We start from the raw sequence: 22,480 nt of genomic DNA, 5'->3' as shown, positions 1-22,480 counted from the left end.
AATATAATTATATTTATATACTTTTTGTAAATATTTATATACATATTAATGAATACATTTAAAATATTGGTATAAAAAATTTGTAGATTCCAATTTCCAAATTTAATTATCATATAAAAAAATAATATATAAAAATATAATGATTAACTAATCTTAACTTCTTTTATTAAGAAAAAAAACTAATCTTAACTACTAGTATTAGATTTTGATGAATGGTAAAAATGGAGAGAATAACTATATTAAGATCATCATCATTGAGACGCGCCTTCTGGATCGCGTGACGCACCTCCGCCGCCACGCGCTCAGCGCCGCCGGCTCCGTCCCCTCCTCCAGCTTCCGAGCGTCCAGCGCCGGGCCGGGTTACTTGTTGGAACCGGCGTCGAACTTCTTCAGCGTCAGCACCTCCGCGCCGGAGCGGAGAGCTTGGTTGACGGCCTTGGGGTTGCGGAGGTCCTGTGCCTTTAGCTATTTGAACTACTACATTCGGCTTCTCTCGGGAAACTTCCATTAGTGTTGTTCCGTTCAATCATACAAGGAAAACTCAGATATCTCCTTAGTAATAATAAACATGATTGTTTTGTTCAAATAGTTTTTTTTTTTTATTGAAAATAAATTAGGAAGAAAAAAAAAAGAGATTGAACAATAGATTTTATAGATACATAATGTGACAAAAAAGAATTGGAGAGAAATAATAAGTACTAGTGGAGTGTTTGTGACGTTGAAGTGTATAAATGTAATTATTTAAAATAACTTTTTATTTATAAAAAACAGTAGATATATATTAAACTTTTTTTGGTATATTTTATGTATCCACAAATTTAAATTTTCTTTTTTAATATATATCTACTATCTGTACTGAGCATATATCTATCAACTATGTGGATATCTATCTTTATCAATTAGCTTTTAAATTCTAACATAAAAGATTTATATAATTCTTGATGATTTCTTTTAAATAAATTATTAAAATTTAATTTAAAAGTAAAAATATATAATTAAGAATATCAAATATACAAATACAAAAATAAACCGATTAGAATTTTGTATAATATAAAAATTTCGCATGTAAAAATTAACTAACTATTTCCCCGAAAAAGCCGAGCAAAATTAAAGCAGTGGAAGCGAAATCCACTTCCATTGAATAGTATAAAAAGTCTCTCCAGCTAATTCTACTGCGTACGAACTACTCAAACTCAAAGGTTAAGCGCTCAAATATTTTTTGGCGCCAAAAGTTTCCACACTATGCTTAGATATTTTCACCGAATTTCCGGCGACCGGCCAGCCACCGCTCCGAAGGTTCAGCAACCCAATCACAACGTCACTGCCGCCGTCAACCAACCGCCGCCGGCAGATGATGTCAGAGGAACCGACACGCCGCCGGAGAAGGTGCCGCGGCGCGTTTTACCGGCAAATTTCGCGCCAAACGAGAACAACTCTGGTCCCTCCCTGTTTGAGAGCATCATGCACAAATTCGTCAAGGTCGATGACAACGAAAGAGTTATTCAGAGGTACGCTTCGCTATTTTCCTTCTCCGACTAGTTACCTTAGGGTTTTATGCAAGTGCGAGAGAACGGAATGTGTTTCGTTTGTACTTCGGGACATTTTGCTATTTTTTTTTTTTTTTGCCTGTTGCTTTGATATTCGATTTGCGTCAAAGGTGAAACACTGCTGCAATTTGTTTCCATAGTCTATGAAGAAATGATGCTAAGGAAATGTCGTTGAACTATTCTGTCAAACTGATAGTACATTTTAGGTTGAATAGAAGCAGGTTTAGGCATTTTTGGGATTTGAAATATTCAAACAGAATTTCAGTTTATTGGATGGCGTCGATATTGAAACGGAAGCAGTTTTTGTTTTGTAATGGGAAGTTCTGTTTATTGGATGCTACGAAGGATGTAAATTGTGGTCGCGGTCGCAGTTTCATTGCAATCGTTGATGTTATAGAAATTTGCAGACAATGCGGCAGCAATTGCAGTTGCAGTGGCTCCAAAAATCTTAATGTTGCAGACGAAAGTGGGCAGAGCTCCTTCCTTCATAGCTGAGTTATGGGGATCCTGAAGCAGTTTGTTAAGACTTAAGAGCATCACTGGGTTCTTGGAGGGTAGTACGATGGGTTGGAGATTGATCCTTGAAATTTGTAGACTACTGAATGATGGATGGAGTGTTCGTGTTTCCCATATTTACCGAGAGGGGAATGCCTGTGTGGATGCTTTAGCTAATCTGGCCTACAATATGGAAGTTGATGTCTTGATGTATGAGCAGCCACCTGCTCAACTGACTTCGTTGCTTCTCTCTGATGTTATTAGGGTCACTACCTGTCATTTAATTTTGTTGTAGTTCATTTTTTGGGCTTAGGCAGCTAGGCTCCATTGAATTCCAAAAGAAATTACAGGTGTGGACTGTTTTTTAAAGCATGTCTATGAGTATCTTACGTGCATTTTTTACTTTTTGCAGGAGCCACTCATTGAATGGTAGTTTGGCTAAATCTTCTTTACCAGTGGGAATATGTGCTGATACTGATCGTAAAGTGGTGAACATGGAAGAGACAGCTTTTCAACCTTTAGGGAAAGTGAAAGATAATGCTGTGAATTTCAAGGAAAAGGCTAATCAGGAGAACTTTGCACTGGTTGAAACTGATGATGATGTTACTGGACCAGAAACCCCAGGGATGCTGCCTCTTGCTTCTCACCTGAAGCGAAGTCGAGAGGATGGATCCAAGTTTGGTTCGTTGCTGAATTCTGGCAAACGAGTTAGATTTCTCGACGATTCACTGGAATTGGACATGACTAAGAAGGAAGCAGAAGTGGCTAGCAAGTTTGAATGGCTCAATCCTTCTCGAATCAGGGATGCTAATGGAAGAAGGTCAAATGATCCTTTGTATGATAGGACAACGCTTTATATTCCTCCAGAAGCTTTGGGGAAAATGTCAGCATCACAGAAACAGTATTGGAGTGTCAAATGTAAATATATGGATGTTTTGCTTTTTTTTAAAGTGGTTAGTCAATCAAGCTTTTTAAATATTGGTGTTTTAATGCCTTTGTTTCCTGTGCTTTATTTGTTTTATTTTGGATAGCCTTTGGTTAATAATAGTAGGCCACAATTAATGTTCAATATAGGGAAAATTTTATGAGCTTTATGAAATGGATGCTGACATTGGCCATAAGGAGCTTGATTGGAAAATAACGTTAAGTGGTGTTGGAAAATGTCGGCAGGTGATTTCAAATTTATGCTTTTGTTGGTTCATGACCTGTTTTCCTGTTAGTTTATCTCTTCAGTGAGTGGTTTTTACTTGTTGGTTCAGGTTGGTATATCTGAAAGTGGGATTGATGATGCTGTTCAAAAGCTGGTTGCATGTGGGTAAGGATGACATGGATTTGATTTGATAGTTGGTAGTGAACTAGTGATACTATATTTATTATATGCAAATTCCAAATGTTGATTTTGTGCTCCATATATATCATTGTAGCTAATTCTAGATAGATTGGAATGTATGTGTTAAATCTCAATAATAAATTTACTTGTTGACTTCCTAATTAACTTGTTGTAGACTTAGTACGCTGCTTTCATTGTGAAGGTATAAGGTTGGACGAGTGGAGCAATTAGAGACATCTGAAGAAGCAAAAGCTAGAGGAGCTAACTCTGTAAGTTTTCTCATCCTTGCAGTTGTGTTGGCTACCTAGCTTCAGAAGGTTCATGTAGATGTTTTCAACATTTGGCTGTGCTTGATGAGTTATGCTTCAACAATCATTATTTTATACACACACACACACACATTCTGTAGCCTACTGTAACTACACGAGAGATTAATCCAGGTCTCTATTTCTTAAGTTAATATTGAATCCCATGTGTTAATTTTAATTTATCCAAAATGATGTAGGGAACTTTTATGAAGTTTCTAATTGATATTGGGACTGTAAATTTGACAGGACATACAGTTGTCACTTGAAAATGTTCCTTTTTTTTATTAAATTATTATGAGAGTTCAGAAGTCTTTGTATAATATCGTTTCTGGTATCTTGTATGCTTTTGAATTGACTGCTTTTTTGCATGGTATGGCCCTCACCACTGGATTGCAGGTTATTCGGAGAAAATTAGTTCAGGTAGTCACTCCATCAACCAATGTGGATGGTAATATTGGTCCTGATGCTGTTCACCTTCTCTCAATAAAAGAGGTTCTTACTTCTCACTGTTACTTAGTTATTCATTTTTTTATGCTATTATAGCTATTTATGATGATGAATTATATGTTTTCTACAGGAAAACAATGGCTTGGATAATGGTGCAGTTATGTATGGATTTGCTTTTGTTGATTGTGCTCGGCTTAGATTTTGGGTTGGCTCTATAGACGATGATGCATCCTGTTCTGCTTTGGGGGCTTTATTGATGCAAGTATGCTCACAATACCCCTATTCCTGATTTTGGATTTAGTTTATGTGAATGATCATTCTGATTTGTCAAATTGTGTTAGCTAATTTGATTCTGGGAATTGGATTTTAGGTGTCACCCACGGAAGTTATATATGATAATAGAGGTGAACACTGAGAAGTCTTGTTGTTTTGCCTTTAACTTGAATCAAAATGCTGGCTACACGGTATTCGATATATTTATTTTTTCTTACATACTATTAATGGGTGAATTTATGTGAATTTCTTTGAATAACTTGAGCCAGCGTGCCCACTTTTTATTTATTGGGTCTCACATAAAATTCACCCAATAATAAAACAAATGTGTTGGAAAGAATGTATTAAGGAGTGTTGGTAGCATTCCTCTTGACTTGAATGCACTTCAATTCTAAAGGTTATATCTTCATGTTAAAATATGATGTTTTACAGGTTTATCCAAAGAAGCTCAGAAAGCACTTAGAAAATTCTCGTTGAATGGTGAGATGTGATCCTTCATTGTGGTTTAGGGGTACACTAGCATGATATGGAAAGTATTCTATAATTTTAAACGTGTGTTTCTGCCGCTGTATTTATTATGCTTTGTCGTTGAAGCTGTATGTGAATTACAACACTAGCTAAAAAATAATTATTTTACACAGTTTTGTATCATAAGTTAATAGCAAACATCTAGTGGTGGTCAATTATTGTGACCTAAGTAATTCCTTGGTAAAGAAAGCGATGTTTTAATGTTTACACTATAAGGTGTACTTTACAAATGACCTACACAGTTAATCCTTGTGCTGTATCCCTATGATCTGTAAATATATACAGAACAAAATGGTTCCATAGAATTAGGCTACCTATTGCCTTTTGAAATTAAGCTGGTATGGATATTACCTTTGTGATACTGCAAATGGTTTTATTTGTACATTTCATATCATTTTTTATATGCTAAATTTCTTCAATTTGTTGTTTGAGCGAAAAAAAGATTTTGCTCTCAATATATATTATGTCCCCGTGTATATTAGCTACAATGGGAATAATTTGAGACATGTCACGTTAGGAATTGGAGTTATTTTTGCACTTTGTTGCATTTAGATATTTAGGCATAACATCAACTTTTTATAGCATTAAGTCTTCAAAATATTTTTTTTTACTGCGTTAAGTTGAATTTATTCATTTTAAATTTTGAAAAGCATTCTTGAATCTCATTATTGATTTCTGATCCCATTGCAGGTTCGACGGCACTACAGTTCACTCCAGTTCAGTCGATGACTGACTTGGTGAGCAATGAAATTAGGGATTTAATTCACTCAAAGGGATACTTCAAAGGCTCGTCTCATTCACTGGATCATGTACTGAGAAGTGTGATTCATCGTGAAATCACCTTGTCTGCTCTAGTTGGGCTGATTGATCATCTGGATAGATTGATGGTACACTTTTGTACTTACAATGATGCCCTTCTTGAGATGGTTAGCACTAAATGTATCTGCATGAATGTTGTTTTAGATAATTAATCTGTTCCACTTTTCATACAGTTGAATGATGCCCTACAGAATGGGGATTTATATACATACCAAGTTTACAGGGGTTGCCTTAAAATGGATGGTCCAACAATGATAAATCTAGAACTTTTTGTCAATAATGAGGATGGTGGCAAATCAGGCTAGTACTTGTCCTATTTGAGCACTCTTAACTTCCCAATATATTTTCATAAAAAAATTCTGTGTGAAATCATGACATCTATTCTGTTTGTGTTTCAGGTTCATTGTACAATTGTCTTGATAAGTGTGTAACTTCATCTGGAAAGCGGCTTCTTAGGAACTGGATCTGCTGTCCATTAGTAGATGCTGAAATAATTAACAACAGGCTTGATATAGTGGATGATCTAATGGCTAACCCAGAGATTGTGTCACATATTGCTCAACATCTTCGCAGGCTTCCAGACTTGGAACATTTGCTTGGCCGAATTAAGTCCAGCCTTCAATTATCAGGCCCTCTCTTATTGCCCTTCTTGGGAAAGAAAATATTGAAGCAGAGGGTGAGTTCTGCTACTGTTCTTCATGTCAATTTTGTAAAGGATATACTTATTATTTCTTAGTATGACTTCTGAACAATTTTTCTTCACTCATTTTAATATAAAAAAATGAAGACTTGGCGGCTACATCTTATTTTAATATCTCAATACTAGTGTTTCTCGTGTCTATATTACTTAGTCACCTATTTCATGCCTTGGAGAATGGAAATTGGAGACTGCATTGGTTAGAAGAAAAAGCATGTGGCTATTACATAAACAGTGTCACAGTGAAATTGGCATTGGAAAAGTTTATGGGGAAAATTCTGATCATATTGTTTGTTCAAAACTTAGTTGTCCTTGCTGGATAACCTACATATACATGTTTGGGATTTTTAGACTAATTTTTTATATGTATAAAATCTCTACTGAAGGTTATATTATGATTTTTGTTGTACTACTTTTCTGTTGTTATGTGAACATAATTTTTAATGTAATACAGGTGAAAGTGTTTGGATCACTTGTGAAAGGCCTTCGGACTGCTTTGAGCTTGTTGCTTCTTCTACAGAAAGAGCAGCCTCTAATATCGTCTTTGACCAAAGTTTTTAAACTTCCAATTCTGACTGGCAGTAACGGGCTCGACCAATTTCTTGCTCAGTTTGAAGCAGCAGTAGACAGCGACTTCCCAAATTACCAGGTGTTTTTTCTTACTTGGCACTTGAATTTGGGTTTATCTGGCCTGATTCGGGTCATAGTCTAATTTCATGCCTGGCTGGGCCAAATGAAAATTACTAAATCTTTATTTTCCTGACTCAGTCAGCCCATATTTCAGGCTACTCGGACTAGTTTATTAGGTTTGAGTCACTTGATTCATTTTGACACCTTGCGTAATAACCCTTTTAGCAAGTTTGATATATTATAACCAAGATCTTTCTAATTAAATTTTCAAATCATCATAATTATTAAATCCATTTCTAGTTTTTGTTTAAGATAAAAAGTTTGCAGCATTGTTGATTCTTACTGAAGTACCTTTTACTGTAGATAATTGGCATTTTTAGCAGTTTGATGTATGGAAAATGTTGATTTTTATTTTCATCAATTATATGGTCATGTTTGGGAACATATGCAGTGTTGTGTTATCTTTTGGGTGTATGTACGTCTAACTGTATAGTTGGTGCTAGAATCACAACGTTACGGATTCAGATGCTGAAACACTCACAATACTTGCTGAATTATTTTTGGAGAAAGCTGCTCAGTGGTTTGAAGTTGTTCATGCCATCAATTGCATTGATGTATTAAGATCTTTTGCTGTTACTTCTACCTTTTCTCGTGGAACTATGTCTAGGCCAGTCATAGTGGCATCAAAAGGTACAAGTAAAGACAATGGAGGAACTGTGCTCAAGATGAAGGGACTATGGCATCCATTTGCCCTTGGAGACAGTGGATGTTTGCCTGTCCCCAATGATGTAATCCTTGGTGAGAATGAAGATGGGTCGCATCCTCGAACTTTGCTGCTTACTGGACCAAACATGGGTGGAAAGTCAACACTTCTGCGTTCCACCTGTCTAGCTGTTATTATGGCCCAGGTTTTCCCTCTTCTCTCTTTACCTGTTTGATTAAGCTAGAAATCATTGTTGAGTAACTTATAAATTAAACTACTTTGATCTCACTGGCTGGTTAAATATATACAAAGAAAAACACTGTAGAACTTTTTTTTCCTCCTGGTAGGGAAAAAATATTACCCAATTTGCAAAAAGGATGGGCATTTTATTTAGACATACTGAGGGTGATGATGCACGATACTGAGAAACCTCAAGGGAAGTGCATGTGACATTTTATATGGTTTACTCTGTCAGATTGTTTTGATGCCTCTTTTATAATGTTACCAATGTCTTTGCAGCTAGGCTGTTATGTACCATGTGAAAGTTGTGTTCTCTCAGCTGTGGATATCATCTTCACACGACTTGGAGCCAAAGATAGAATCATGACAGGCGAGAGTAAGTACTCTAACAAAAGCAAATGTGCTTTATGGTTTTGTGACATGCTTGCGCATGAGGCTTTTCCTACCTAAACACATTGATATTTCTGTTGACATCAATATGGTTTTTCAGAACTTGGAAAATGTAGAATTGTGGTCTCAAAATGTGCATGTGCATAGAGACAGATTACTTGACTTTATGTATTGCCAATGCCAACAAACTTTGTATTTTTTTAGGTACCTTCTTTGTTGAGTGTACTGAAACGGCCTTGGTGCTTCAGAATGCTACTCAAGATTCTCTTGTTATCCTTGATGAATTGGGTCGGGGAACAAGCACTTTTGATGGCTATGCCATTGCATATGCAGTGAGACTCCACTCTTCACTATTCTTTTGTCTTAAATGAAATTTTTGGTTCTGTTTTTAAGTACTGAATTTCTATACTTTACTGAGTTGATATGCTCAAAAGTTAAACACTCGAGTGCCCATTGGAAAAGCTAAAGAAATAAAAACTGTAACAATGGCACTATGTTTCATGGTAATGGGGTCATCCATTGAAAGAAATTGTGTTAAGCTTTCTCTGTTATCCTGTAAGTTTGCTCCAAGCATTGATAAAACCTTTTAGTTTATTATCACTTTTAGTAATTATGATTTTGATAATGTTTCAATATTCTTGTCTCTTTCACTAATTCTGGATTTGCACAGGTATTCCGGCATCTGATTGAAAAAGTTAACTGTCGCATGCTATTTGCCACACACTACCATTCACTCACGAAAGAGTTTGCTTCCCATCCACGCGTCATAATGCAACATATGGCTTGCGCTTTCAAGTCAAAATCTGATACCCATTCCATGCGTGATCAGGAACTAGTTTTCCTATATCGGCTTGCCTCCGGACCATGTCCAGAGAGCTACGGGTTGCAGGTAGCCCTCATGGCTGGAATCCCAGAAAAAACGGTAAACATTGCTTCTAAGGCAAGCCAACAGATGAAAAAATCAATTGGACAAAGTTTTAGGTCAAGCGAACAGAGATCAGAGTTCTCAACCCTTCATGAAGAATGGTTGAAGACCTTGGTATCTATCTCAAGAATAGAGGATTGTAACTCTTTGGATGAAGATGCTTTAGATACATTAATTTGTCTGTGGTATGAACTTAAAACTTCATTTATATCAGGCAAGTAGAGATGTGGGGCGCGATAGGTAGGGCCAGTAATCTGACTTGAATAGGAACTGCAAGTAATTATTCTTAAGTGCGTTTAGTTTCATTTTGTGAAATAGAAGGCTCCTTTATTTCTTGTAAGTCTACAATCATTCTCTTTTATGCTAGAAGATCAAGAGATTAGCTGCAAACGTAAGTATCTTTAGCTTTTTGTGTTTGGAGGTTTTATTGCCTTGAATTGGAGCAACATCTCCTTCCCTAAATTTTGGACATCCAACAAAAATCAGGAGATTAATTCCAAACTTAGAGAAATTTATTTTTGATTAAAATATGTTTGTGATTTCTAATAAATATTTAAATTTTGTGTTTGTTATCTAATAATTTTTTTTATATTAATTTTTTATAATAAAATAATAATTTTGGTTTTGGTCTTTTGATATTTTTTTAATGTTTAATAAATTAATGAATTTTGTATTTATTTTCTGATAAATATTTTTCATTTGTTATTAGTCTTTTTTTAAGGAACTAACATAAAATTTAGATATTTATTAGAAATTACAAACATATTGATCTTTATTTTTCATACATAATTCTTTTCGTTATAATTCTATTTTTATTCGAATTATATATACACATGACATTTAATTGGTGTTATTCATATCTTCTGGTAAAATTCAATTTAAAAGACAGTATTGGAGCTTTTAACTCTAGAAACAAGTTTAAAACCTTAAAATTATATAGGCACCATTTTTATGTATGTAAAATTCATTCTCAAATATTTAATTTTTCACTAGAATATCAAATCAACACTTGGGATGTACCAAAAAACAATAAATGCTTGAGAAAAATGAGAAATTAAGAATGACGCCATTTCAATTAGCCATGCGTATTAAACACTTAAGATTGACGATACTCTAAAATTTCCTTTACGTACCAGTTTAAACTGTTTGTTCGGGTAGCATTACTTTTCAATGAACTATAAACGTAGCATTACTCCAAAACAAAATGCTACATCTCCTCCTCAAATATTAATTAGCAACCATAGAAAAATTGCAGCAATTAATTAAGATGATAAAATAAAAACAAATTAAATATCTACCACTTCTTTCCCAAACAATCCGGCCATCATTTTTCCCATGATTCTTTGTGTCCTCACACGCATACGAAACTCTCTCTCTCTTTCCTTTGTACTCGGTCTTCTCCACTCTCACTGCAACCTAGGTACAACATTGAAGAAAACAAAAAACAAAAAAACACGTAAATTTCAATATCACCATGCACAAACACAGCGAGTATAAAGTAGAGTACGTCCTTAACATGCAAGGTTAATTAATTAATAACCTGTTTTGAAAACGAACGTTAATTTGCACCTACGTACGTACGTTCATGCATGCAATGGAGAAAGAAGAAGATTTCATGCACGACGATGGAAGCAAGAAGGAAACAAGAAAATTCAAAAGAAGACAAATGGGACTCTCGTGCATGCTTAACACCGAAGTTGGTGCAGTTCTAGCAGTGATTCGTCGTCCAGAATTGACTCCTCTCTACAACATCCCTTCCTCCGAAGATAGCTGCGACTCTTCCGTCATCAGTTCCTTAAGATCCCTTCGCTCTCTCATCTTCAACCCTCAGCAAGAGTGGCGCACCATCGACCCTTCCATCTACCTCGCTCCCTTCCTTGATGTCATCCAAAGCGACGACGTTCCTGCCGCGGCCACCGGCGTGGCCCTCTCTTCTGTTCTCAAGATTCTTAAGTTTGAAGTTTTTGATGACAAGTCCCCCGGCGTAAGAGAGGGTATGGAGTCCATTGTCTCCGGGATCACCAGCTGCCGGCTCGAGAAAACTGACCCTGCTTCGGAGGATGCCGTGATGATGAAGATATTGCAAATTTTGACCGGGATAATGCACCACAGGGCTTCAGCTTTGCTCTCGGATCAATCTGTTTGCACCCTCGTCAACACGTGCTTTCAGGTGGATTAATTAATTAAGATACTATGTTACTATTATTGTGTTAGTTTTTGTCACTTTAGTTATTAGAAAAAACATTGGGCTAAATGGTAGAAACCTAACTAGTTTTGGGACTTGTGTAGAAGTCACATATAATCAAATTGAGGATATACTGTTTTTTTCTTCTTTTTTTTTATTTTTTTTTAATTTTAAAATGTTGGTGTTGAATATTCACTTATTTTACTTATGATTAATTTTTCGAGAATCTAATTTATCATTTTTAGTGAATTTTTTTAATTATTTTTATTTATTTACAAAAATTAAATTCGAGATCTTATTTAAAAATATCATATCACTCCAACGAGTTGACAGTGGAGGGTATTTTGTAGGGCATATTGTATAATTGTTAGAAGCCGAGGAAACCGGGAAAAAATATAGTTGAAATCATAGCAAATGATTTAGAGGTCAATGGTTTATGAATTTGATTAGTTAGCAACGCATATTGGACTGTTGTCCAATCACAGATTGTATACTTTAAAAAGTTATATCTAGAATGATCTTTTGATTGATGGGCAATAATATAAGATTTTTACAGTTACTTTGTAAGAGAATTATATTCAGTTTATTTGTAAATATGATTTATGATACGACATTATATAGTATTGTTTGATCCATGTAACCTACACATATCACTTAACCAAAAAAAAGATGCTTTTAATTGTTATTAAGGTTTTAAAAAATAGGCTGCGCAACTGTGACTTAGAGGGTAACGTCAAGGTTTTTAGAGTTATTACAACTATAACATTGACTGTATTGGTTGCATTTGTTAGTCATTTTCCGCAATACAAAGGAACACAATGAAACTACCACCATGACCATAATTTAAAACTTTGTTCACTAAAAAGATTATTTTAAGTTTGTTCACTAAAAAGATTTTAAAATAATGTTGTGGTTGCAATTTTGTCGCGGCGACTGATGCATTATCAACAACAGTCGCATCGTAGTCGTGGAAACACAAAAAATCTTGATGTTGTAACTAATCGCAGTCACATACCTGTTTTAAAACTTTGTTGTTATTGTAGTATCAAAGACAAAGATAAAAAAAAAAAAAACATTTATCATTGTAGGATTTGTTAAATTTTGTTTATATATCTTTTCTTTCATAACATGACATTATGGTGCTACTTGCTAACATGGGAGGATTCAAAATAAAACCTACTACTTTCAGGTTGTTCAACAATCCGCGACAAGAGGAGATTTGCTACAGAGGAGTGCGAGGTACACCATGCACGAGCTTATCCAGGTTGTGTTTACCAGGTTACCAGAGATTGAGGCCAAGGATAGAGAAGGGGACTCAGAATCAGACATGGAGGATGGTGATGAGGGCGGTGGCTTGGAATCTGGCTACGGTGTTCGTTGCGCCATTGATATCTTTCACTTCTTGTGCTCTTTGTTGAATGTTGTATCCATAGTTGAGGCAGATGGGTCTACTTCTCACACAGCTGATGAAGATGTTCAGATTTTTGCCTTGGTTTTGATAAACTCAGCCATTGAACTGAGTGGGGATGAAATAGGGAAGCACCCAAAGCTCTTAAGGATGATCCAAGATGACTTGTTTCACCATTTGATTTACTATGGGACATGGTCAAGCTCCTTTATCTTGTCCATGATTTGCAGCACCGTCTTGAATGCCTATCACTTTCTCCGAAGGTTAGAGATGTTTCAAGGAAAGAACTTACAAAAGCTTCAAGAGAGTTTAGTTTGGTTAAGAAAACATAAATACAAAGTTTTTACTAAAAAAATAATATTTATACTACTGCTGAAAATCCAAAAACCATTTAGGGTTAAAATATTGAAAAGAGTAAGTCAATAAATTATTACATGATTTGTGACACTACCATGTGTTTACGATCCTAACCAATTTACACCTGATATATAATCTAAACTTTCTATTTATAAGAGACTTTATAAAGTTCCGTAGATATTAATTGAGATCATGATAATTTTGAATCATGTAATAATTTCTCCTCTAAACTTATGCACTTGGTTTAGAGGATAACAAACTCATATGTCAATAATTTTAATAAATCAACAATATAATATTTTTTTTCTTACATTCTCAACCAATTAAAAGTTATCCTGAGTATGAATTCTCAAGTAATTACAATAAGAGCCAATAATTTTACGATATATCATCATTTTTGACATAAAAATATTTATGTGATTTAATACATTTTTATTGCTTGAAGGAGAGAGATTCAAGAGTTTCATTTTTTGTTGTTGTTGTTGTTGTTATATTTATCTTTGATTTTGTTTTTGTAGGTTTATTCGATTCCAACTAGAAGCATTCTTTGGATATGTGCTGTTTAGAATTGCAAGTTTTGGGAGCACAATTCCACTTCAAGAAGTGGCAGTTGAAGGAATAATAAATTTCTGCAGACAGCCAACATTCATCGTTGAAGTTTTTGCAAACTATGATTGTGATCCATGTTGCCGGAATGTGTTTGAGGAGGCTGGGAGGTTGCTTTGCAAGCACTCATTTGCACTAAATGGCCACCTCACTAGTTTGCACATTCAATCCTTTGAAGGCCTATTGATCATGATTCACAACATTGCAGATAACATTGACAAAGATGGTCATCATTTAGGTCCACACACAATTCAATTGCCCACGTATAGACCCTTTTGGGAGGAGATGGATAAAGAAGAAGAAGACTTGGAAGATTGGGTGAAACATGTAAGGATGAGAAGACTTCAGAAGAAGAAACTTTTGATTGCTGCAAACCATTTCAACAGAGATAATAAGAAGGGTCTTGAGTACTTGAAACATGCAAAGTTAATCTCTGATCCTCCTGATCCCAAGGCTTATGCTTACTTCTTTCGTTACACTCCTGGCATAAACAAGAAAGCAATAGGGGAATTTCTTGGAGACCCTGATGCTTTCTACCTCCAAGTTCTCAAAGAATTCACTGCAACCTTCCATTTCCAAGGCATGAATCTTGACACTGGCCTTAGGTTTTATCTAGAGAGTTTCTGGCTGCCAGGAGAGTCACAAAAGATTCAGCGTGTGCTTGAAGCATTCGCGGAGAGGTTTTACGACCATCAATCCTCAGACATGTTTGCAAGCAAGGACACTATTCTCATCTTGTGCTACTCCCTCATCATGCTTAACACTGATCAACACAACCCCCAAGTTAAGAAGAAGATGACAGAAGAGGAATTCATCAGGAACAATAGAGCAATCAATGCGGGAAAGGATTTGCCTAGAGAGTACCTTTCTGAGCTTTTCCAATCCATTTCCACTTGTGCATTTTCCCTAGAGAAAACCACTGTTTCACTAGACATGAACCCGAGTAGGTGGATTCAGATCATAAACCGATCCAAGGTGGTACAACCTTTCACCCAATGCGACTTCGATCGTAGAATATGTAGAGATATGTTTGCCTGCATTGCCGGTCCAGCAGTGGCTGCTCTTTCATCATTCTTTGAGCATGCTGATGAAGAGGAGATGCTCCATGAGTGCATTGAAGGGTTATTCTCAGTTGCAAGGATTTGTCAGTATGGACTAGAAGATACCCTTGATGAGCTCATAACATCATTTTGCAAATTCACAACACTACTAAATCCTTATGCTTCTATAGAAGAGACCATGTTCACCTTTAGTCATGATTTGAAGCCCAGGATGGCAACAGTTGCTGTTTTCACCATAGCAAACTACTTCAGAGACTCAATTCAAGGAGGTTGGAAGAACATTGTTGATTGCTTGTTGAAACTCAAAAGGCTTAAACTACTACCTCAATCTGTCATTGATTTTGAGTCGGTGGATGTCCCAACAACACCTGAATCAGGTGTCGTGTCTCCAACTGATGATCATAAATTTGGAAGCCAGAGAGTCGCTAGCATGATCTCTCGGTTTTTGCATCTTTCGTCAGAAAGCATGGAAGATGGTTTGACCCTTGGTAGTGAATTTGAACAGAACACCAAAATGATCAAAATGTGCAATATTGGTAGCATCTTCAGCAATTGTTCAAACATCCCCAAAGAATGCTTACAAAGCCTTGGGAGGTCTTTGATATTTGCAGCTGCTGGAAAAGGCCAAAAGTTCAGCACACCGGTGGAGGAAGAGGAAACGGTCGAGTTTTGTTGGGATTTGATCACTGCAATATCAATAGCCAATGTTCATAGATTCCACATATTCTGGCCCAACTTCCATGAGTACCTTCTTTCAGTTGCTCAGTTTCCCATGTTCTCCCCAATCCCATTTGTAGAAAAAGGTATTTTAGGCCTTCTCAAGGTCTGTCTCAAGCTCTTTTCTGCACCAAGAGACGAAAAACAAGCCGAGGAACTTATTTTCAAGTCCGTAAACTTAATGTGGAAGCTTGATATAGAAATCCTCGACACGTTTCACGATGTCATATCACATTCAAGTAGCAAAATACTGATTGAATACCATGCAAATTTGCAGACTCAAATAGGATGGAAGTCAGTGCTAAATCTGTTATCACCTGTTTGGAGGCATCCTGAGAACTATGATGTGGGATTTGAGGTCCTGATAGCATTATTTTCTGATGGCACTCGCTTATCACGCACAAACTATGGAGATTGCGTAGATTTTGCCTTTGGGTTTTTCTTAGCCAAGAACATTCCAGGGGAAAAAAAGAAGATGATACTAGACCTATTGGTTGGTTCAGTAAAAATGTTGATTCAATGGCACAGAAATCAATACACGGATCCGGGAAGCAATGCCAGTATAGCAAGCTACTCAAGCAATTCCTCCATAGAGGACTATTCAAGAGGTACTGTTGCTTCTGCAAACTTCATGAGCCAATTATCGAAACTTGGAGAAGTATTCAGAAGGACATGCTTATCAAGACAGGAGGAGGTAAGAAACCATGCAGTTTCTTCTCTTTACAAGAGCTTCAATCTAGCTGAGGAACTGTTTTACTTGTCGCCAAACTGCGAACACTATTTCAATTCTGTGATTTTTGCCATGGTTGATGAGATCCATGACAAGATGTTGGAGTACTCAAAGAGGGAAAATGCTGAGAGGGAAACAAGGAGTATGGAAGGGACCCTTAAGCTTGCAGTGGAGTTGTTGTCAGATATGTACTTGCAGTCATTCAGACAATTAACCGAGATTCCGGGATTTAGGGGAATCTGGTTAGGCTTATTGAGAAGGATGGACACATGCATGAAGGCTGATTTGGGACAGTATGGTTCATCAAATTTGGGTGAAATAGTCCGTAATTTGTTGAGAAAGATCATAACACAAATGAAGGATGAGGGAATTTTGGAACCAAGAGAAGAAGATGATATGTGGGAGATTACATATATTCAGATACAATGGTCATGCCCTAGTCTCAAGGATGAGTTATTTCCCTTATAGACCAAATTTTACACCATTCATTGGTTTTTGTAGCACACTCCCTTTGTTTTTCAACTTCTTTTCAGCTGATGTAAAGCAATAGCAGTATTTTATTCAACTCCTTGATCTTAGTGGACAGTCCATTATTTAACATATATAAAACATACATTTTCTTGTCTCACATACATACATAAAAGATAGCAAAACTTTGTATTTTTTATATCCTCGATGAAATAATTCTAATTTCATTAGTATTTACTACCTTCCATTACTTAATATCACGACTTAGTATAAACCACGAATGCATTATTTACTCAAGACTTGGTTTCAATCTCATATTATACTGTTCTTTGTATCACACTGATACTAGCAAAACTAAGTCTTTGCATTTTTTACATCCTTGAGGATATTCTGATTTCATTACAACATTCCATTGCTTACTATCCTGAGAAATGTAAACCGTGACTGCATTATTTTTTCAAGATTTGGTTTCAATCTCATAATATACTATACTTTATATTTTTTCATGAGTTTTTATTATTATTTTATATAGGAGATATAAGGTTAGTCCAATGGTTAAAAAATGATAAAGAAGAGAGAGAAAAGATGATAGGTTTAAATTCCTCCAAGTAACATTTTTAATAAACTTTGATAAAAAAAAATACTACACTTTATTATATCACACTAATGCTGGCATCCGAACCAGTTTTAGTTTGTTGATTCCTCAGTTTACGGGCAAAGTCAAAGCAATCTCTTCAGTTAGGTTTGTATTCCACAGTCAATAAAGCATCTCTGCCCAAATCTATTACAACAATGGCCATGCTTATTTGCTTGAGTCAACCCCTTTTTAAATTTATGCAATCACTACTTTTGTTATTTAAGGAAATTTCACATCAATTATAAAAAACGATGTCATTTTGTTTCTTCAAAAATCTCGACCATCAATAATGTCATTGATTTATTCCTTCAAGCATACAAAATTAACATCAATTTAATTATTCAATGATAATAATCATACAATTTTGTCCTTTGGTTTCGCGTTCCGTACACAGAAAGAAGATTATAATGACGTCAATATATTTAGCAAGACCGAAAAAGATTAACTCTAATCATTTCAATGAATTTTGGCGTTCAAATTAATGTATCTATTTATTTACTCCATCGAATGAAAAATTGAAGTAAAATGTTTTGCTATCTCACAAAAAAATGTTTTTAAAATTGCTATTAAACAGATAAAACCCTGATCCACGATTCATTAGCTTAATTGTGATTAGACTGAAGTTGAATCAATAATAATAAAATATACTATTAATCCTAAAAACTCATTATATATTTTGTAAAAGAATCATAATAAATAATTCAAAACATAACAATCTATGCATAAACACTTGTTTATTTTAAATTAAAAACTCATAAATAAACATTTTTAAATGGTTTTCTATATTTTAAAATCGTTTTCTATACTACTACTTATATAATTCAAACTGATTTTGGCTGTTTTTTTTGTTAGTTTTCTAATCCTGGTCAGTTTGGTTTTAACAACTGCAAAAGAATAAAGGAAATGGATCCTCGATCTACACTAATAGTCATTGGATGAAAACTTTTCATCTTTCAATAAATTTTATCAATATAATATCATTCTGTTTTTAAAAAATAAACAATGAAATCAAAACATTAGGCCATGTCAACTTTCTGTTTTTTCAGTGGAGATCTGTTCCCAAATACAGATCATCTGATTTCCAATTATTGTAGAGTATCCATTTCCTTTTTCTTATTCAGTTTCCAGAATGACGGGTTTTTTTTGTATGTTATAACAAAATATTTCAACAATGCTATAAAGAAAATGGCAATTAGAGCCTGAGGAGCAATTCCAACAGCTCAGTGCTTGCTAGACATGACCAACAAAAAACTCTTTGATGATACATTGAAATAACAAAAAAGCCAACAAAACCATTTCTAAAATAAGAGGATTGCTAGAAACATACTTTCAAATATCAAACAGACTCTCTAACTGGTTTTAATGTTAATTCGTAGTAATTTTTAGTCGGTTGTCTAATAGACATTATGCAAGAGTTGCTCGAGCTCAAGCGCCATAATAAAAAAAATTCCAAATGGTGACAACGAGACATATTGCAGTTGGCGCGTTTAACTTTAGCATACTATTAACACTTAATTAATAATTTCCATCCAAAGGCACGTATTTGGATGAAATGAGTTTTACATAAATGTGCTGCAAATCATTTAAAAGAGTACCAAATTTATTGCAACTTACCCATACAATAAATTACTCTTTCGAATCAACTACCCCATTATCAGGGTACACGAGGGTTGAAACTTGAAAACCTTACTGGGTGCAGCTCTTTTCCAGCCTGTAGACAATCTTTCCTCCAAAACTGGTGCACTCTATCCAGATATCACCACCCTTTCGAAGATCATATCTCCTCATTTTCAAATACAAGAGAATCAGATGCCCTGCACCATTTAAAATTAATAGTCAAGTGCGCTAGTATATAATATAAATTATAAGTCCAGACAGACAGTATGAAAGCACTCCTATTACGCATAATGAATCAGTGCAATGCAAACTGCCCCATAACTAGATTTTAGTAAAACCAAACAATCGAGGTAAGGCAATTGGTATAAGAACAAATGCACTTTCAGAAGTAAGGCAAGTGGTATAACACCATTTCTTCATGCATCTCATCTTTCAGAAGAACTTTTCACAGATACTAATCATTACATTTTCCAACTTCTTAAGTTGTTTGGCATCCCAAAGAATGAATTTTGAGCCACCTCAGCATTCAAACATCTACTATATGATTAAGCAAATGGTATCAGCCACACCTCCTTTTGCTACTTATCAATACAAATGTTATGTTAAATTGTCAATACCTGACTCTCTTTCTTTTATCCTTTAGTTTTAAATTTTTTAATGTAATATTGTCAGTCCTTATCAAAGTCAAGTTGTTGGGCTCTACCCTTGCCCATTTCCTTAAGTCACTACTCACATTGAAAAGACTGTTCCATATCATTTTTCTTACGAAGCCTCAAGTTTGTCCCTGATGATGCATTAGTCTCTAAAAATTACAAATGTTGGCCATACTAGTCATTAAGCACGGGACATAGTCCCTCAAAAGGACCAATATAACTGACATTTGTGATTTCTAGGGACAAATGTAAGCATTTTACATTCCAGAAGACTGATGTGTCTGTTGTAAAAAATTTCAAGGACAAACTCAAGAGTTTAGTCCCTCTTTGTCACTGTCAGTTTTTCTTAATTTTATGGCACAATGAATCAGTCTCTCATATGATTTGTAAGACATCACTTTCAGCACTTCACAAGCATGTATAAGTCAATTACTAGGTTTATATAATGTTTGTTATCATATAAAACTTAAGCGTGGTTCCAATTTCATTTGACTGCGATCTGAGGACTCAGGTAATATGAAAAGTCTAACCAAATCAAGTTAATGATTCTTATATGATGTGCATTGGTGCATGAGCTATTCAAATAGCTAAAAGAGTGAACCTCCTTTCACAAGTTCATGCCCATAACTGTGTCAATCCATTGAAATTTTTTAACTTCATTGATTACCAATTGCCGGGGTACCATTACTCCAGTGATAAGGAAATCATTGACAAAATAGAGAGGACTACAGACAGCCTTACGAAAAATAGTAAAATCATATTCAAGATTTCTTCCCAAAATCCAAATCAACTAATATAAAGTGGAGCATATATTCAACCCTTCATCAGAGAATATTCCTATCTGGAACCAAACCATAAATAATATTCATACAGTGTTTTGGTTAGAAGTAAGCATTTATTGAGCACCTTAGGAAATTAGTTTGACCATAGTCATGTTCCTAAAAGTATAACACCTTAATCCAGGGAACTATTTAGCTGTCTTTTTGAACCTTATAATAAGGTTAAGCTATTTTCATTTAAATTATAACCTACATGAAATAAGCTGAAAACAACTTACTGAGAGATCATAACTCATAAGCTACTTTCATTAGCTGACTCAAAGACTTACATAAGTGCTTATATCATATAAGATAAGTCCTGATAAACTAAAAATAACTTCTTCCAAATGCACCCTTAATCAGCAACCAACCTACCTACATCATTCATTGAGATCACCTATAGTTAATTACTTATCATACAAGTGTTTTACCTACAAGTTATTTCTATAATTGAAACTATTCCAAAGAATTTATTAAAATAAGTTTTAAACAACTTTTGAACATATCATAATTCATAAGTCAACATCTGGACACATCAAAAGTTATTTTCACAAGTTCTCCCAATTCCCAAATACTTACAAAAGTGCTTATATCATTAAATAATTCCAAATACACCCATAATTCATAACCAACCAACTGACCTACCTAGATCATTCACTGAGATTCTCCCCACCGGAAGTGTCGGTATCCTCCTCATCCACTTCCTGAATTTTGGCAATCTCGGCCTGCGCCCTCTCGAGGATCTGCTTCTTCTGCAGCTCCAGCTCCCTGTTAAAATCCAGCCTCATCTTCTCCAGCTCCATCATCTGCTGCCTCTTACTATTCTCAATCTTCTCGTATATCTTCCCAAACTTCTGAATCGAATCTGCCAACACGCGGTATGACATCTTGTCCTCCTCCTCATCCTCATCCCCACCACCACCACCACCACCAATATCCTCCTCTTCATCGTCATCATCGCTCTCAGACTCCCCAGGACTGTCCCTCATCTCATCAAACCCATTGGAACTGTTTAAGTAAACCCTAGTGTTCATAAACACGTACTCCCCGGAATCCACACCACAAGCAAGTCCATACTCTTGCCTTGCGGAGGAAGCCATCAACATGTCCATCTTCTTGAAGAAGGCCCATTTACAAGAGCCAAGGCCAATTTCGTCCATTCTAGCCTTCTCTTTCCTGTACCTTCTTTTCAGCTTGTCCAACACGCTTCTACACTGTGTCACCGTTCTCTCTGTTTTCAATTCCTCGGAAACTTTTTCTGCAACCTCGTGCCATTCCTCGGATCTCAAACTGTTCCTCCCGAGCTGGAGGAACTTGTCTCCCCAAACTTCTAACAGTACGAAAGTCTCGTGCTCGTTCCACTCCTCGCCCGAACCCGAACCGCGGGAGTTTCCGTAGGAGAAATTGACACGTGGCGCGAACTCGTAAGAACCTCCTGCCGCTGCAGTGCCGACTACCTTGCGCTTCTTCGGGATCCGAGGATACGCGGCGATGTTGTTTTCGTCGTCGTAACCGTTTTCAGCTTCGTCGTCGTCGAAATCGTCGGGTTCGTTGTCGTCCTCATCATCGTCGGGTTCCTGGTAGCGCGTGGGCATTGGGCGGTGGTAGGGGGCGGCGCGTATGGGGTGTTTGTGGCGGTGGGAAGGGTTCTGCCGGTTGAGGGAGAAGGACTTGGGAGGGTACCTTGCGTCGTCTTCCATGTCGTCCATTGGGATCGAAGAGAGATTGCACGAAGCAAAATCGAGATTATAGGGAAGGGATTTGAAGGAATTGAATTTGGGGAAGGGTAAAATTGGGCTAGGGTTTTGTACGGTGTGAAGTTTGGGGAATTTTTCGATTTTCATGCATCTTCTTCTCTTTCCTTCTTTTTGTGTTTGGGTTGAAGGTGAAG

At 35.9% G+C, this 22,480-nt stretch overlaps 3 protein-coding genes and 1 pseudogene across 3 annotated transcripts; 2 read left to right on the top strand and 2 right to left on the bottom strand.

The window, feature by feature from the left end:
- Positions 1–166: 166 nt before the first annotated feature.
- Positions 167–1,138, bottom strand: LOC114368489 (annotated as a pseudogene).
- Positions 1,139–1,169: 31 nt separating this feature from the next.
- Positions 1,170–9,722, top strand: LOC114366961 (DNA mismatch repair protein MSH7-like). The gene is made up of 17 exons (XM_028324022.1): positions 1,170–1,508; positions 2,455–2,995; positions 3,117–3,212; positions 3,302–3,357; positions 3,575–3,641; positions 4,077–4,172; positions 4,258–4,389; positions 4,498–4,531; positions 4,833–4,880; positions 5,619–5,815; positions 5,921–6,047; positions 6,146–6,423; positions 6,899–7,093; positions 7,578–7,982; positions 8,297–8,393; positions 8,612–8,739; positions 9,078–9,722. The coding sequence occupies exons 1-17, from the start codon at positions 1,243–1,245 to the stop codon at positions 9,552–9,554; spliced, it is 3,240 nt and encodes a 1,079-aa protein (XP_028179823.1). The 5' UTR covers positions 1,170–1,242; the 3' UTR covers positions 9,555–9,722.
- A 1,204-nt stretch (positions 9,723–10,926) lies between these two features.
- LOC114368488 (ARF guanine-nucleotide exchange factor GNL2) lies at positions 10,927–16,864 on the top strand. Its single transcript, XM_028325737.1, has 3 exons — positions 10,927–11,502; positions 12,707–13,188; positions 13,801–16,864. Exons 1-3 carry the CDS (start codon positions 10,927–10,929, stop codon positions 16,862–16,864), a joined length of 4,122 nt encoding a protein of 1,373 aa, XP_028181538.1.
- Positions 16,865–18,971: 2,107 nt separating this feature from the next.
- Positions 18,972–22,480, bottom strand: LOC114368857 (trihelix transcription factor ASIL2-like). The gene is made up of 2 exons (XM_028326128.1): positions 21,235–22,480; positions 18,972–19,315 (listed from the first exon to the last, which is right to left on the bottom strand). The coding sequence occupies exon 1, from the start codon at positions 22,431–22,433 to the stop codon at positions 21,240–21,242; it is 1,194 nt and encodes a 397-aa protein (XP_028181929.1). The 5' UTR covers positions 22,434–22,480; the 3' UTR covers positions 18,972–19,315; positions 21,235–21,239.

The sequence above is a fragment of the Glycine soja genome, chromosome 9 (assembly GCF_004193775.1).
Source record: "Glycine soja cultivar W05 chromosome 9, ASM419377v2, whole genome shotgun sequence".
In the NCBI taxonomy this organism is placed as follows: domain Eukaryota; kingdom Viridiplantae; phylum Streptophyta; class Magnoliopsida; order Fabales; family Fabaceae; genus Glycine; species Glycine soja.
The sequence above is the reverse complement of the archived record's forward strand: the minus strand, read 5'-3'. Positions and strand labels throughout refer to the sequence as shown.